A 17,714-nucleotide genomic window follows, 5' to 3' on the forward strand; every position below is an offset into this window, starting at 1 on the left:
TACACTAAAAGCTCGTACGATGACGTGTTAGTAAGAAATAATAAAGTAACCTTAAAACACTAAAAAATGCAAAGTTAAAGTGTCATAAATTAGGTAGGTACCTTTAGGTATACATAATATGTACACATGAAAAGAATGAAGTACTTAGAATGCATTGTCCATTGAGCATCAAGTACTTAGAATGCATTGTCCATTGAGCATCGCCCTCCCCAAAATTGAACTCTGTAAATCTGGGTTCTAATAATCTATTCATAATCAAACATACATCACAAAAAAAAAAAAATCGAGATCAATACCATTCAGTTCCGCATATTTAAATCTATACTAATGATGCAGTGTTCGTCACAAGTCCAAAATACGATAAAATGTTGGTAGATTGACAAAAAAATGATACCTACACAATAATATTATGATATTAGAGCGTGTGAAGAAATAATGGTATAATATTTGGTAAGACGGCATTAAGTCCTAAATCGAAAAATCCTAAATATTGTTCAAAGTTCAAACATTCGGGTTGTGCTGTGCGTAGCCGATAATGAAAAAACCTAGTAAAACTACCTACAACATTGAAAGTGAAAAAAATGGTAAAATCCAGGTATAGGTAAGTACAAACGCATGTACGGATTCAACGGCTGGCTTTTATATCGGCGTTAAGCGCACAGTGTCTAGTCGGATAAAAGCTTAAAATATGAAAACGATGATAAAAGATTATTCAAATAATTGTACATATTATACTATGATTATCCACACGCTTTTTATTATTTTGATTATACGCATAGACCGACTACGTACCTACCTGATATTGTATTAATTATCAACTTAACTATATTATACTCACATATTATTAATTATGTTGTGCTGCACATAATAGACGTTCTAGGTGTGTTTTTTCTACCTATTTAAATACGCAGTGCACGTATAATACGCATGTACAGGACGCGTCTCTCAGTGATTTTCATACCGTCAACATAATTTATTGTTTCTGGTCGATGTTTTTGATTTATGATTTTGGACGGTTATTATTACTGTATTAGGGAATATCAACAAATAGTTGCTATAATTCATATAACATATTCTATAGTATCGGTTTTGCTTAAAATTAAAATATTTGTTTTCGTGTTTCTCAAAAATCAGAGATATTATAGCCAATTTATAGAGCTAATTTATGTAAATATTTTAAAAGTTGAATGCCACTAATTTCCATTAGGTATTCACGTATAGTTATGTAAATGTTGGAGTTTTGGCAGGAGACGCGGGTTAGGTTATAGAGGAGTATATTAATATATTATAATACATGTTTAGGCGGGCGGGGGTACACGTACATGATGACAACCACGGAAATACACCCTATATATACATATAGATATATAGCTTGTAATAAATCCAATATATTATATAGCTTACCGACTCCGAGCGAAACCCATGAAATCGTGTTGTAGTACCAATTTTTTTTCATTACATAACAAGATAGATATTTTTAATAGAGAAGTTACCATTTTTTTTTCTTTTCGTTCGACGTTTTAATTAATCGCTTAACAAATAATGAAATAATATATGATATTAAAAAAAAAATCCCGTTTAAATTTGTATTTTTCAACAATTCTATAATATTGACCAAAAGCTTGTCCATTAATTTGACTGTATATATACATATTATTATAACAGTGTTTTTGCACAATTTATCCGGGAAATTTAAGCACGAGAGAAAAATGACATTATAATCGACGGAGAATTTGTCTTAATCTTTCATCACGTAATTTATTCGGATAAAAAGAGACAAAGAATTATTACAACACCGACATAAAATAATACAACACAACGCGTTTCAAGCGGATTTAAACGTCATACAGTCCAGCAAAATAATTTTAAGGTGCAACCATAACAATTATCTATTAGAATACCATAAAAATTATTGACTATATTAATACACTTGGTTTTCAATAACCGAAACAAATCGTGCACGGCTCCAGAAATCCAAATATTAATAATTTTTACACGAATTTACATACAAGATAATAAAGTTTAGCACCTATAATATTGCAGTGTACCTATATTATCTAGGTGTTATTACCAATGAAAATTTTAAATTTTAAGCCCCAAATTACTCTAAATTACGCGGCGCACCGAGATCTGTGAAAACATAATACAATATGAATCGTATGTCAAACATTGAACGACAATATTATGAAATCCTTCTTCGCGTGCGTAGAAAAAAAAACATTATTTTAATACGAAACCTCGTCGGAAATTGATCGCACGCGAAAAGCTAAAGGTACTTACGAAAAAACACTAATCGACTTCGGCAAAGTGTTGAACACTAAAGTCAACAAAATATTTTCATTGACGGTGGCTTATAATATTTAAAACGTATCCCGAGCGGATACGATTTACAATTTTTCTAGCTTCACAAATTGCGCGTACGATTTCCAACCGATTACGACGATAAACACAAACATATAATAATGCATCCGGGATTTCGGGTCAGGTAGGTTTGAACTCGAGTTGAACCTATATGTTATATACCAGGTATAATAATATCATACCGCGCGCGTCAGTTAATTGATATTTTTTGAATTATTGTTTTCACACGAAACCAATTTAATATAAAATATACACACAATATTATAATAGGTATATAATAGGTGTATATACCTACCTATATGTACTCAACGACGATATTCTGTCGTGCAGACGTTTTACGATGAAAAATGACATCGGCCAGAAACGGCGTTACAAGTATCCGGATCGGCCATTTTGTTTTTATTCATAATCAACCGTGATAGGTTATATATACACCTGCACAATAGCGCCGCCGCCGTAGTCTCGTCCGAGACGAATTTAGGTGTGTAGTTTTTTATACATATACTTATTTTCGACAACTGCCGTGCGTGCTCTTGATATACCCAAAGGGTAGCTTTTCATATCCGTCAATAGTGATTATCTGATGTACCGTCTAATTATTGAGCCAAGGCCGAATTCATAAAAATCCCACCCCGGGCTATGTACGCACACAATAGGCGCTATATACATTATATTGTTATTGCTTCCGAATATGTATATTATATATTGTATTTTGTTTTTTATATCCGTTCTCAACAGATGTTTTTTTTTTGTTTACCATTATAATGTCATTGGTTGTATTATATTTTACCGGCGTGGAATTTCTAAATAAATTATGAAAACATTTTACCTTTCAGTACCCAGGTAAATCAATTTTCTTCTCGTTAACTCCGACGATTATCGTTGTCTCCGGTGTACCCTTTCGACAAATTTGTAACCAAAAAAAAACTATCTACACACCCCATGGGCAATTTACATCAACAAGTGCACACTACATATAATACCTATATGCATAATTAATATAGTTTCATATATTTTCGTAGCTCACAACCGACTTAACACATAAGGAAATTATATTTATTATTCGGATAGTAAAAGATGATGACGTAATTACATTATTCGATCTCCTTAAACTAGACAGCTGCAATGTAGTTGTCTCTCGGTGTGAGTGATGTTCTTCTGTTAGCTGTGAGAACCATAAAACACCATCCGAAAGGCAAAAACGTTTTGTGCATAAAATCTTTGTTTTCTTTTCCGAATAATACACGTCCGTCAAATATCTTCGTAAAACGGTTTCGGCTTCGACGCATGCGCAATGCGCTACACCTAATAACTATAATTGCCTTTCGATATTTCTTAAAAACAATTTCACATATCTAATGCTCGCTTTACGTTTGTTGGGTTTGTATTGTGTACAAATTATAATATTATATTAACGGTGTGTCGGTGAATAGCCTTATTAGTTATTTTAGTTATATAATATTATTATTATGAGTTATGAACAAAAATAAAAAATATGATCAATATAAATTCGTAAATTGTTCTTTATTTATCTAAGAAAATGACAATTTTTTTTTTATGTTTAATGCATTCTTTTGAAACTTCAACTTTTCGGCCCACGACTAGGGACCGGACGATTCGAACTACCCCATCGAGTATAAACGCTGGTGTTAAATGTCCATTACCGTCTTTTACAGACATACTGCACACCAAAGACGACGAGAGGATCTTTTGAGGGGTGACGGGCTGTCGGACCAGGACGCCGCCCGGTGACCACCGGGCCTGTGGAGGGATTCTCGTCGGGCCGCTACGACGGCACAGTGCACTACAACAATTTCCGGCCGACTGCGGTTCAGTGCTCTGGACGAAGCAAGAGGATGTGCGGGAGCTCGACGGCGTAGAGTACGGCATGCAGCAGCGGCAGCAGCAACCGAAAGGATCAGGAAACGGCGAGTGGACGAGTCTGGACATCAGCCTTTTCCAAAGGACCACGATCACGGAAACACTGCCCGCGTCCGTGTAACTTGCTCGTGTTCGTTCTGCAGTGGGAAGGCGTTCGGCCGGGCGGTTTGGACTGTAGAAAGCCATTGCCGGCTGCAGATCGAGGTGCTCGTCGGACCCGGGATGGTAACAAGAGGAACTTTGGAAGTGACGGTGAAACTGCAGATGGAGGGTAAGGAGCGTGACGGTGTGGGCAGTCCAGAGTGGTGCGATATATGGCTTCAAGAGTTCGGCGAGCATATAGTTAGTAGAAACTCGCCGGTTAATCGTATGCTGAAATATTAAAATTTTATTGAAAATTGACAAATTGGTCTATAGTAAGTTATATTAGTTGTAACACTATTAGTTCAGAAATAATGTATACTTATAACTTACGTATGTTATGTTGTAATTATGTTTGGTACTGTTTAGTTTGGGGTTACTGGTGAGACTGATTTGTCGTGGCCGGCTTTTGGCCGGCCTGGTTCCGGCGAGCATAGTGTAAACTCGCCGGTTAATCGTATATTATATGCTGAAATTAAAATTTTACCGAAAATTAACAAATTTTTCACGATTTTTCAAAATTGTCACCATATGGTCTATAATAAGTTGTAACACTATTAGTTCAAAAATACTGTATACTTATATTACTTACGTATGTTATGTTATCGTTATGTTTGGTAATGTTTAATTCGGGTTAGGTTATCTGTCACGGCCGGCTTTTGGCCGGCCTGGTTGAAATGTTAGTAATTTATCATGCGCAGTCGAATCGTTTCATATTTTCTTGGAACATCTCATGGAATTGCCACGTCGCTCCTTACCCCCTCCTCAGTTTCACCGCCACTTCTCGTCAGTTCCTCCTCGACCATCTCCGGCTCCGACACCAACTAAGACATATATGCACCTCGATCTCCGCAGCCTGGCCTTCTTGTCCGGTTCGCCCGGCCGCTTTCCCATAACGCCACTGCAGAACGAATCCCGTCGCCGGGCCGGCCGGTTTCCCGGACGCGGGCAGCATTTCCGTTACATAATATGCTTTCGGTGGTCCTTCGGTGGCTGCTAATCTCCAAACTCGTCATGCCGATCCCGATCCTTTTTCCGCGTTTGCGGCTGCTGCAAGTGCCGCCGCTGCATGCCATATCTTATATTTATCTTCGCCGTCGAGCCATCCTCTTGCTCCACCGTCTGATCCGCTTTCGGCCGCATATGTTGTAGTGCACCGTCCCAAGCCGTCGTAGCAGCCCAACGTGAACGTGGCCGGGTCACCGCAAAGGCCGGCCACGTCCCCCGGCATCCCGGTCCGACAGCCCGCCGATGGTCCTCTCGTCGTCCTCGGTGCTGCAGTATGTCTCGTTATAGTTCCGCGGAATGGACATTCCCTATAACCAGCGTTTCTCCTTAAGTTTGTCCGGTCTTTCTTTGGTCGTGCGCCTAGTCAGTGTAAATAATTGATTTTAAAAACTTTTGTTTAAATAAACAAATCTCGTTACTACGGTCCAAGATAATATTATTTATAATACAATGACATTATTTAACATAATATTATTTCGTATTTAGCACATTTCGAACGGAAAAGTTATTAATTCAATTATAGCCAGATGCATATTATATTAGCTGTGTATTTATACCATATTAATGTTACACCTATCTTATAAGTTATAACTAAAATCTGTAGTTAATTAATACAACAACGAACAATGGATATAGGTTATGGACATAAGTTCAACTAAGGAGGCTGGAGTTATGGAGTGGCTATATGCCCTCGCAAAAATCACGCATAGCCTCCCTCCTAAATAAAGGAGACTACAAAAGCTTTTTCGATTTCCATGTTAACCTGTGGACTTTTGAAGTGACTACTTCTTTTGAATATACAAAGTGTCCCCGGAAATTACCCGCATTTGCAGTTTTCAGCCATTTTCGGTTTATTTGAAACTAACAATACCTACCTGTAATATTCTCCAAACATATAACGTTGTGGCGAATGTTTGTTCGAATTGCATTATTACGGTGACCCGTTGCAATGGAAGACCATTTAGTTTAGGACTGCCGAACGAATATAGTCCACACCCGAAGTAACGATCGGAACGGTTTTCTACAGAAGAAAACTATATAATATGTACGCACAATACGTAAAGGACAGCGATTCCGGTAAAAATAAAACCGGGCACGTGTTTTTCGGCCAGTCTTACGAACGCGGATTAAGGACACACAAATAGGGGTCGAGTCGCTCATGTTATCGGTTTGTTATAGTTTAAGAGAAAAAGAAATAGTCACGGTGTCCGGAGAACAAGTGCCGCCATCCCCCACCCTGACATGGCAGATACCTACGGGTGACCAATTTCAAAATTCTGCCAAAACAAATACACACGTGTAAACAAATCTACAGTACCCTCCCCTACAGTACCGCAGGCCAATGACCTAGTAGTCGAAGCCTTAACGCTAAAAAAAAAAAAAAAATAAGGAATATGTGTCGGTGATCAACCGCATACGACGAACGGAGTATAAACTATATGAGCTTACCCCTAAAATCGTCTCTTCGGGTCTCAGCTCGTGGTGGCGTCTAGGCGAGGGTGTACGGCTAGGTCAAGTGACAGTGTTATAATATTATATACTACGAACGGGTCCTCCACACGAAAAGCGCCGAACATGGCGAAGAGTGCGCCGTAACAACGACATAGTAATATTATTGTTACGATCTGCCTGCTGTAAGGTCCTCGCCGAGTGTTTTCGTGTCGGGCAAACGACCGTGAATTGCGTCTGACAGCTCTCCCAAAACTCATCACAATCTCATTAGGCCGACACACAATATTACATAAGTCTGCGGCACGTCGATTTGTGCATCGCGCGCGCGCGCGCGAGTGTGTTTTTTTTCTTTTGTCGTCGTCATTGAAAATTACACGGGTACGATTGCTAATTGCCCGGCAGAATACCTGTAATTTCACGTTTTCCGGCCGTTTTGTCGGCGACAAAACTACGACGACGACCACGACGACCCGCGGGGCCTCTAATGTGTAACTCGATACTATTAGTGACCGTACGGAATTATATATTATTATTATTATTATTGTACACACAAAGCCCCGTCGGATTCCTCGCCGCCGCAGTGATGGGAACAAAACGCTGTAATATTGTAATCAACGTCGTTTTTTATATTTTTTTTTTATTCCGTTCGCGTGGTGTGTTTTCGTCTCCCACCGAAGTCTTTTTGTTTTTTTTTCATTCGGTTTTCTGTTTTTTTTTTTTTTATTTCCTACGCGTTTATACTTGTTCACGAGTTTTTTTGTTTTTTTTTATTTATTTGTATTCTCTTCGTGCGTATCTCTTACGACGATCGTTACGCGTAATTGACAAGACAGTTATACGTTTTTCGAAAATGACACCGCGAGTAACGCGCGGTGTGGAGTGTGCACTTAAGTTATATTTTTTATATTATTTCACGTCGAACACTGCAGGCCGAGTCCACGCACTACGGTCCGCAGTTGACTTGACTACGCAACTACAACTGAATCCGTCGTTGTTTTTTATAAAAAAAAAAATTCGTGAATTTTTCGGTGCACTTCACACTGTGGAAAGCGGCGTAGCTTAATGGTCGGTCGTGTCGAACACAGTTCGTAAGCCCGCGGGGCGTCCGCGAAGAGGGAAAAATGTCGATTTCAATGTGAATCGCTATAAATTATAAAACGTATTCATAGAGTCGATTCCGTTTTAATTTCGGTTGTATGCCGTCAAATATGATTTGATACCTAAATATATTACCAGTAATTACACGCGGTATAACTCATATTTATGTACACGCGCGTAACTAATACATAGGTAGCTGATGGTATGGGTATCTGGCTGGTATATACGTATATAGTGTCTTATATTATGTAATGACACCGCAGACTGCCCTTCGATCGCCATCCATCGGATGTAATTGTATATAATTTTACATAGGCGAAAACAATTAATATAAATTGTGCGCGTTAAATAATATGAGTTCAAGTCGTATATATAACTTTAAAACGAACGAATGAAATTGAATTGGAACGGATCGTAATAGCTACCGACTGGTTATTTTACACTGAACAACCCGAGGGTTATCATTAAGTAGCAGATGTTCTAGTATTTTGCATATTTTTTGAATGGCCGATAAGCGAGTTTGAAATTTGTACTAACCATTTATATTCGAAAAATAACATTTTATTAGCATAATTTTGCATACTCAGACAATTTAGTAGCCCCATTAATTATTCTGTAAAACATTTTTGTTTAAGATTTAGAACATATAAATGCATTTAAACGTCTCGTTAAATTTATTATAATAAATTCGTAATGGCTGTTACATTTGTATGTTTTTTACTATGACGATATTATTAAGAGTGCATTTCTCAATGAAATATATTTTTCCTCGGTTCTTTTACACGGCCATCGAAAACGGAATGTCGAACACTGGTCCGTTATATATTTTATAAGCTTAAACAAAATTAATGTGTGTACTTGGTCTGTAAATGAACACAATAATGTAAAATACAACTAAATCAGTACATGGTCAGAATGTTTTATCAAAGTGAAATAAACATTTTTAGCATACAAATGCGATACGATAAAGAATGAATCGACTTTGAAATAAAAGATTTTAATTTCAGTTCAAACCTTAAGATCGTGTAGATACTCGATTATCTTGGTCGCAGACGGTTCGGTTCATCGGTTTTATTTTTTTGAATTTGTATACTGAGATTGTTGACAAGAACCGGATACAGGATGAATTGTCTGCCAGCGGAGCACAGCCGTTTTGGGTGATTTAGCAATCAGACACGTTTAAAATGGTACGGCGTATAAAAAGTATTTCCACCCTTTATATATATATATAACAATAGAATTTTATTTACTAAGTATCATCGGTAAATAACGAACAGCGGGGAACAATAATTATTATAAATAAATGATATAAATACAACGCCCGGAAAACTCACGGCATTTAATTGACAAACGTTCAGAGTTATTGCAGAGAATCGCACTTTGAAAATGTGATTAATTTGGATATCACTTTTTTTTAATATGTTTTCTTAATATATTTAAGTTAAGTTGAATTGTGTAAAAACATTTTGATGAAAAAAAGGAAATGCGAACCGTTATTTTTCAAGTCAAATTAAAAACTATAATACCGTAAAGTATTTATATATCGTGACTTGCATTTGCCAATATTAAAAAAAAAAGAAAGAAAGAATACGTGTCAAAATAAAATTTGAATGAAAACCTTAATAAAACATTTGGATACTTGAAAAAAAAAATGTTGGTATTATTTCATGTAAACGTTTTGAATAAGAATCTCAAGTTCAATAATTTTATAAGCAAAATTCAAATGTGGGAAAAGTATTTGACCTTTGAGATTTATTGAAACAGCGAAGACAATCGGTATAATTGCACGTTCTGTAATCGATGTAATTTGCATGAGGGCGGTCTAAAAAGTATTGTGCGAGCGAAATTTTAATTAAAAAATTCCAAAGGCGCTGTGATGATATTAATATAATACACACACACACACGCACGCATAACAGAATAGCCGATGGATAAACAATAACAATAAACTGGATCAGGAATGCGTTGGCGAAAACTCGGTTTGAATAGAAAAAGGAAAAAATAATTATTATCTGTTTGTATTGAAAAAATAAAACATGGCTTAGCTTCGGGTTTTTATTTATTTATTTATTATTACTATTACTATTACTATTATTATTATTATTATTATTATTTTTTTGTAACGCACGTATTACGCACGCATACTTTCCTCTATTACTATTTCCCTCGCAGTGGACCAAATCCTTAGTCTTGATTAAAAATTTCTGTTCAAACTGCTTTGGGTATGTATTGGAATGGACTGCGTGTAATCGACCGGAAAAGGGGTGCTGCACCGAACCGTTCAACGGAAGAAAATGATCAATATACGCTCTTCTTTTCAATCCACCCTACGCAGTGCTATAGCCGCCTGAAAGATTTTATTGATCACCAAGGTGTGAACTGTGAAAATTATTATTGAAAACACCGTGACGGGGTGGTGCTGCGTATATTTGTATTCGACAGACCAGACCCCATCGGAAAGTATAAGGAATTTTAGAAAGTGTAAGGTTAAAATTAGTACCAATACAAAATGTCGGCACGCCCGCAAAGGTCTTTTTGTGTGGATGAAAACATATTTTCACCGTCGATCGAATGAACCTCGTGTGATTTCTTTACAATTGATAAAGAATTGAATAAAATATTCTTCCAACACAATATATGCGTTAATGCCCAACGGCATAAGCATTATATGATTGCAGAATAATACAAAAAAAAAAAATGATCTGATTTCTTAGCAGATTATCAAAAGCCGATTTATAGAAGATATGATTTATTGAATTGTAAATTATTAACTAAAACTACTACAAAATATGAGTATGAAAAAAATGTATAATTTGTAATCATTGTTACATGTGTTGGTGCTCTATTCATAAAAATAATTATTTTTCCGTATAAAAGCTTCAGTGAGTTAAAGCTCTGTTTTAATTATAACTAATTTTACGTGCAGTGCCAAAATTCGTATGTTTTCGCTAATTTGGAGAAAAAGGGAGGGGAGGGAGGAAGGCTACCGTTGAAACTTCTATAAAACTTCCCACGGGGGTATGGCCCGCTTACAAATTCCTGGAATGAACTCACAATGTTATAACTTACAATTTGTTCGGGAAGATTTTGCCATGGCACCACGTTATTTCCTTATATTATTAATTTTTGGATACAAAACTTACAACTTTCATCACACGCGGAATATATTATAGTGAACACGTACGCGCATGAGCTTGAATTTGGTTTTAATTCTGGCGACCTCTACCAACGACATTGAGCGTAACTCGAACAAATTTGCACGAATACACGATACACCCTAAGGGTAGCTCCAGTGACATGGTTAGTGGGTGGAGGGGGGTGGGCAAGTCATAATTTTCAGAAAATTTCGATGATTCATCATTGTAGTTTTGATTTTAACAGTATAAAATTGTTTAGAAATACAGTTTTGGGGGGGGGGGTGCCATTGGCGCAAATCGCAGGGGTGCTAAGGGTGCTTAGCATCCTGAATTTTATGTTAGCACCCCAAATCCTGTGATTATAACTTATAGTACTATCACCATAATATTTCCATTACAACTAAATTTATTAAAAATTCAAAAACAAATTCAAAAAATGTTGGTGCTTAAGCCCTCCTGATATTTTTGGGTGATTTGCGCCTATGGCGGGGTGCCCCTAGGCCTTCCACCGGAGCTGCCCCTGATACACCCGATTTCATTATAAGTACCTACGTGTACTTAGGTAGGTACATATATATATATATATATTATGTGCTGCAATATCATTCGTCGTAGTATAGAATAAGCATTATTTTCGTTTTCCCAAAGATCTAGTGAGAACTATAATTGGACAGAACTATATAGTCGGTGTTATAAGGTGTTCGAGCGAGCAATGAGCATCCTGCCATTTTGCAGCGCAGAATTATACAGGACACCGCGTATATATAGGTCGAAATTCGATTTCGGGGGGGGGATCAAAGAAAATATGTCGTCGACGTGCCGTATATTATATTTTGTATTCCCAGTCGGGTCTCGTGCCCGAATGCTCGTCGTCGTCGTCGGATGCGAAAAACAATTATATTATCATATTATACATAATAATATTATACGGTAGGCATACCACACGGAGGACAGACAAAGTGCATCACATCGGCGGCGGCGGCCTACGTGACATGGCGTATATCGATACAATTAGAGCGGAGCGCTGGCGAAAAGGACTCGCGCATCCCCCCCGAATAACAACCCCGTAGGTATATATAATATGTATAATACGCACGACACAGTATTATACGATATAATTATTTCTGCGCCGCAGACTATAGTGATAATAATAATAATAATAATAATAATAATAATAATAATAGCATAATATAATATTATCCGCACACGGACGCGTGGTGACTAATCAAAGAGAGTTGCGGCGGACTGGCCTAGACGTGATCGGCGTGCACAACTTTCGAGCGTAATCGCATTTACACCTCCGGTGAGGACGCGGTGCATGCCATATCTAAAAATAACGCAATTTATACGTCTTAATAAAATACGCGTACGTGTAGGTTACGACCACGCGACTATATGTATATACAATGTATAATAGTAATAATATATACTAATACTGCGAGGGTGAGTTTTCAGCGCTGTATTAGGCATAGGAGTAGCCAGAGGGGGGAGGGGTGTAAAGAGAACAGTCGAAGCGGACAAGTTTCGGAGGGTGAACAATAATGTTCATAGTGAGTTATATTTTTCAATAACATTATATGTATAATATTTAGGCACTTTTCCGAATAATTAGAAAACGGAATTTTTAAAAATATGAATAGTAAATTATTTAGCGGATACGTTATATACTATGCAGATGACTGTATAGCACTGATTGTATTAATATTCAACTCCACCCTTTTGCCTATTTTATTTAAATTTATTTATTTATTTGTACTTTGTCTATGTTTATATTTTATCTCATTATTTACGTATTGCATACGTTTACCTTTTTACGTCAATATTATTTTATGTGTTAGCCAAATTCTAAAAAAAAAAAAAATTGTATTCGCTTCTAACTACAATGCTTTTGAACTAATACCTTTGGAACGCAGTGTGATTGCAATCACTTAAGTACTTTGCGATAGGTAGAGATTTGTTGCGAATTAGTTGACTCGGTACAGCACACGCGTATTTTAGCCTGTTTCAAGATACTAAAAAAATATTATAAGACTTATTTAAGTTTAATATTTCTGCAGAAGCGTTTATCGCTACTATACCGCATATACCGACATCGGTAACCTCGTCCCGGAATAGCGTGTGATTTACTGAAACGTACGTTGTGATACTAGGTATATGTAAGATATACATTTATAGGTAGGTTTCGTACCTACTAATATTTATTTAAATATTCGTCCGCAAAACGTTTCCGCGTGTCTTTGAGATCTGTGTTATTTTATAATGTTTCGTGGGAAAACAGACACATATGATTAGGATTGTTACCATCTTCTGTTCGATTTACGGGTACACGTCCTGGCTATATAAATACCTCATAACTATATTTGAGACGTATCTCTAGGTAAATAAAACTGCGACTAGCCAAAAACTCACTATAATCTGAATTCAATCTTATAAAAATATACACAATACCTATTGTTTAAAAATACGTTTCATCATAAAACAAATACATAAAAATAATTGGATTTCAAATTGTTTCGCCTATGGAAATATTTCTTCATAATTAAAAAAAAAAAAAATGGGTAGAGCGTAATAATTAATAAACTTTATACTAGTATTACATTTATTCAGTTTTTTTTTTTAGAAATTGCAATTTCCTGAATAGACACAAATAATTAACAATAATACGCCTAGATGGCTACTATGTAATTATAATATGTATATTATATTATGCGTGCTTTTTTTTTCGAGTACCCGTAGTTCTAAAGTCAAATAAATATTATTATGTAAACAACTTGGTTCGGGTGTAATTAGTTAATAGTGTGTCAAGTTTTTGGCTTCATAAACTAATTTAATTAAAGGGTGAAGTAGGTATATATTATCTAGTTATTGCGTTCGAATTTGAAGTAGGTAGGTATAACAGGTAATTATATATATTTAGATATATTTTTATGCTCGTCGAAAGCTAAACAAGACAAAAAACACCGAATTCGGCATAAATTAGTAAATACGGTTTGCTGCATTTCCACGAAAGTCGCATCACTCACTGTTATATAATATGAACTCATATTTTAAATATAACTTAATACGAGACATGTATGACACACGGAGATAACATTATCGTTATTGTTATCCAGAACACGTCGTTGCGACAAAAAACACACGTACGGCACTAATATTTTTTTTTCTCAACTATATATTATATTCTATCGAAAACCCTCACCCACGACGATACGTGTCTAATATATTCGATAGAATACTTATTTTAACAGTCATACTATACTCATAGGTTTACTGGTACGATATGATTCACGGAGCATGTGCGGTATTTTATATTTTTATGTGGTGATAATATTATTATTATATCGGTGTGTTTCTATCTCTCGGTCACAAATCACTCTCGGCGACGGCGATGAGTCATCCCCGAGTGTAGTGTGGATCGCATTTTAATAAATTTAATTCGAAAGTTTAAAAGTCTCAACGCACTCGACGCGATTGAGCATGGCGTTACGACAATAATATGGCGCTGCGGGACAGTCATCGATATTAATATTATGTTTTACTAACTAGGTATAGGTACTATGTGCGTTTTTTTTTATAACGATACAGGTCGCAGAATGATTATAGGAATTATGTAAGACTCTAGTCAAGTCGAGACACGATTTTCAATAACGCTTCCATGCCGTATATACAGGGTGTATCAAAAGTCTTCACCCGATTTCAAAAAATGTATATTTATTTTAAAAATTAAGATATAACAAGGGTGAAATAAAGGAAAAAAAATATTTTTAAAATAGTCAAGTTTTATTAATCAGTCAAGCATTTAGTCGCTAACGTGCGATTAACCGTTGCCGAACTATATCCGTTCGTAATCGGATGAAGACTTTTGAAACACCCTGTATATATATATATCGCGCGTTCACGTATCAAATGTCTTAAAGCGTAAAAGCTCTGCAGTTTTAATATCCGTAAAAACAATATTAACGGTTTAAAAAATGTGTATTTTAATGATGTGTGTTTTTCGTTATGGTCGTACCTACGATATATATTATAATATTGCAATCATACAATGCTACCGCTCCGCAAGTATTCCCCTCAAAATATTACACATTGCACTATGATAATATTGTATATTGTACACTATGAACGTGTTTGGGACTTGAAAATTAAAAACAATAATAAAAAAATAATTGTGAGACTCTAGTATTTTTTTTTTTCTACATAGACGTTTGAACAATTTAAAAATGACTTAGCAGCGCTTCGGGTTATTAATGTTTGACCATAATGGAATTAAAATAAGACAGACAATACCCATATAAATTAAACACATTATATACCATATTATATTAACCGACTATGACTGCGAGCTGTGGCTATATAATATTATATCAATTTGATGTTTCCACTGCGGTCCGCGCAAATGGGCAGCTATTGTAAAATTTTAAACACACAATAGTTCTTAAAAAAAATATTATTATTATCGTTATCGTTATCCGGCCACGTACATAAACTTACTGTCGGAGAAAAGCGTGCAAGGAGCTGGTGACTCATACACCATTGTTATTATTATTATTTTCCAGTAAGCTTCGAACGACAAAAATTTGCGGTGTCGGGGGTTTATTTTTGTCACGAAAACTGCGCACTTCTGCCGCAGTACCTATAACTGACTCGTTCGCGGCAACCTTTTAGTATTGTATAGTTCACTCGACACGGTTGCTGCGCGTCTCCCTCGAGAAATCTTTCGACCGAAAAACACCGATGTACAGCTGTAGATAATATAATGTTGGGGGTGTAGGTACACGCAACTGGGTTTTTCGTATGTCTCCGAGTGAGGTTTCCGGCGAACGACTCCGCGAGTCGGTATAATATCATTGTAATAATAGTTTTATGTTATATTAAACGCGTGCCCGCCCGCACGAGAGCGTTTGCGCATCGTTCCAGAATAACTGATAGTGGCCAACAGCGAAATCGACGTGTTGATAATTAATAATAATAATGTGGCTGGGAACTCGCAAATCGTAGACATCGAGTTTCGCGGTTTTGCTCATACCTATACGTCTTCTCGCGAGCGCATGACGAAAACTTTCGCGAGACACAAAAGTTATGCCGGTTACTTTTATGAAATACCGTCGTCGTCGTCGTCGTCGTCGAAGTCGGTAACATTTGTTCGTATTTTGTTCGTCTATTGTACGCACTTTTTTTTTGTTTATCCGTTCGACAAAGGCGACGACGACGACGACTTTCTAATCTCGTCCTTTCTAATCTATATAGGTGACGTATAATAATAGGTGTAGGTAATTGTATAGTTATATCGACTATAGGCGAGTATTATAATATTATATGCCCATATTATGCGATTGTCGACCGCGTGTAAAGAAATAATAATTTCATGCAAAACGCCTATTTGTGCAGACTGCAATGGATGTAACGAAATGTGTTTACCATCCCATTTGAATACAAATAATATACAAACGTGTTTAAACGGCTCGAAACGTGTGTATTTAAATTTCCAGTGCGCGTGCGCGCACGTACTTATATAGTATTATGCGTTGGGGTAAATAATTATAATGTAATTGAAAATAATGAAGATAATTTTTCACGTCGCTTGTGAATACGTATAACACAACCGTAACCCATAATGTAAGACGTAGTATTGTGTTTTGCGCATTAACGGTAATAATAATAATAATATGCATTATAGTAGCATTACACTATATATATTAGTACTTGGACGATAACGGTTTAATCTAACCCGAAGACTTGTGCAAGTTCGACAAAATATTCAATTAGCATAAATAGTTTAGTTCAATAATACGTTTTCTATAAGAACTAGCGATTCGAATGTGCGCAATAGGAATATACCTACGCGTGTGTTATCGCTGGTAGATATACTCTCAGAATTATTATATCCTGTGATCTTTTTTCAATTTCATTTTTTCACGCAACTTATGCGTTTAATTTTAGGTTAGGTCGGTTTTATTGTAACGTCGGGTTGCAATACATTCCGGGCGAAACAGTGATGTTTTAGCTGCTGAAATTGTTTTTTAAGAGCTGGCCCGCGCATTCACTCGAAGCACTGAAACTGAAAAGAGGCTGAGTCATAAAATATGCTAAATCAATGCAGCTCAGCTACCTATATGTACAGCTATTGTACCTAGTGATTGATTTCACACGGCATGGAAAAATACTTACACCTACTAGTGCAGTGAGTACAGTGACTATGCGTAGGTAATTTTTCGGTAACATATATATATATTAGCAAGTGTCAATATTAATTAATATCGTTATAATGTATATTATAAACTTTTCTGCAATATGAAATACGCGTAATTGCAGAGTGTTATTATTATGACTATAACAAATTAATTCCCTTCAACCTTTGAATCGTAACGCATAATATATTATACACGCTGGTGGATAAATTTACATTTAATATTGAAGATAATATAAAATATTGTATTATACCGTGATATAGTATATTATTTTGAAATTACATTTTTGATTTATAATATTTACCTACACCTAAACAACCACCTGGACAACCTGTAAGATTATAATAATAATAAAAAAAAAATAATAAAAAATATTGTAGTCAAATGTAGGTAGGTATTATAGGTATACCTATATGTAATTATATTTCTTCGGTATTTTTTTTTTCTC

At 36.0% G+C, this 17,714-nt stretch overlaps 1 protein-coding gene across 1 annotated transcript; it reads right to left on the reverse strand.

Moving 5' to 3' along the window:
• Positions 1-3,885: 3,885 nt before the first annotated feature.
• LOC132952395 (uncharacterized) lies at positions 3,886-5,356 on the reverse strand. Its single transcript, XM_061024688.1, has 3 exons — positions 4,976-5,356; positions 4,717-4,852; positions 3,886-4,614 (listed from the first exon to the last, which is right to left on the reverse strand). The coding sequence occupies exons 2-3, from the start codon at positions 4,816-4,818 to the stop codon at positions 3,886-3,888; spliced, it is 831 nt and encodes a 276-aa protein (XP_060880671.1). The 5' UTR covers positions 4,819-4,852; positions 4,976-5,356.
• Positions 5,357-17,714: the final 12,358 nt, after the last annotated feature.

Source organism: Metopolophium dirhodum, chromosome 9 (genome assembly GCF_019925205.1).
Source record: "Metopolophium dirhodum isolate CAU chromosome 9, ASM1992520v1, whole genome shotgun sequence".
Classification (NCBI taxonomy): Eukaryota; Metazoa; Arthropoda; class Insecta; order Hemiptera; family Aphididae; genus Metopolophium; species Metopolophium dirhodum.

Bases quoted from the DNA above. Each gene is read 5' to 3' on its own strand.
- LOC132952395 (XM_061024688.1), bottom strand. From the start codon at position 4,818: ATGCTCGCCGGAACCAGGCCGGCCAAAAGCCGGCCACGACAAATCAGT. The intron at 4,615-4,716 runs GTAAGTTATAAG...TTAATATTTCAG, and splicing joins ATAATTACAACATAACATAC to CATACGATTAACCGGCGAGT.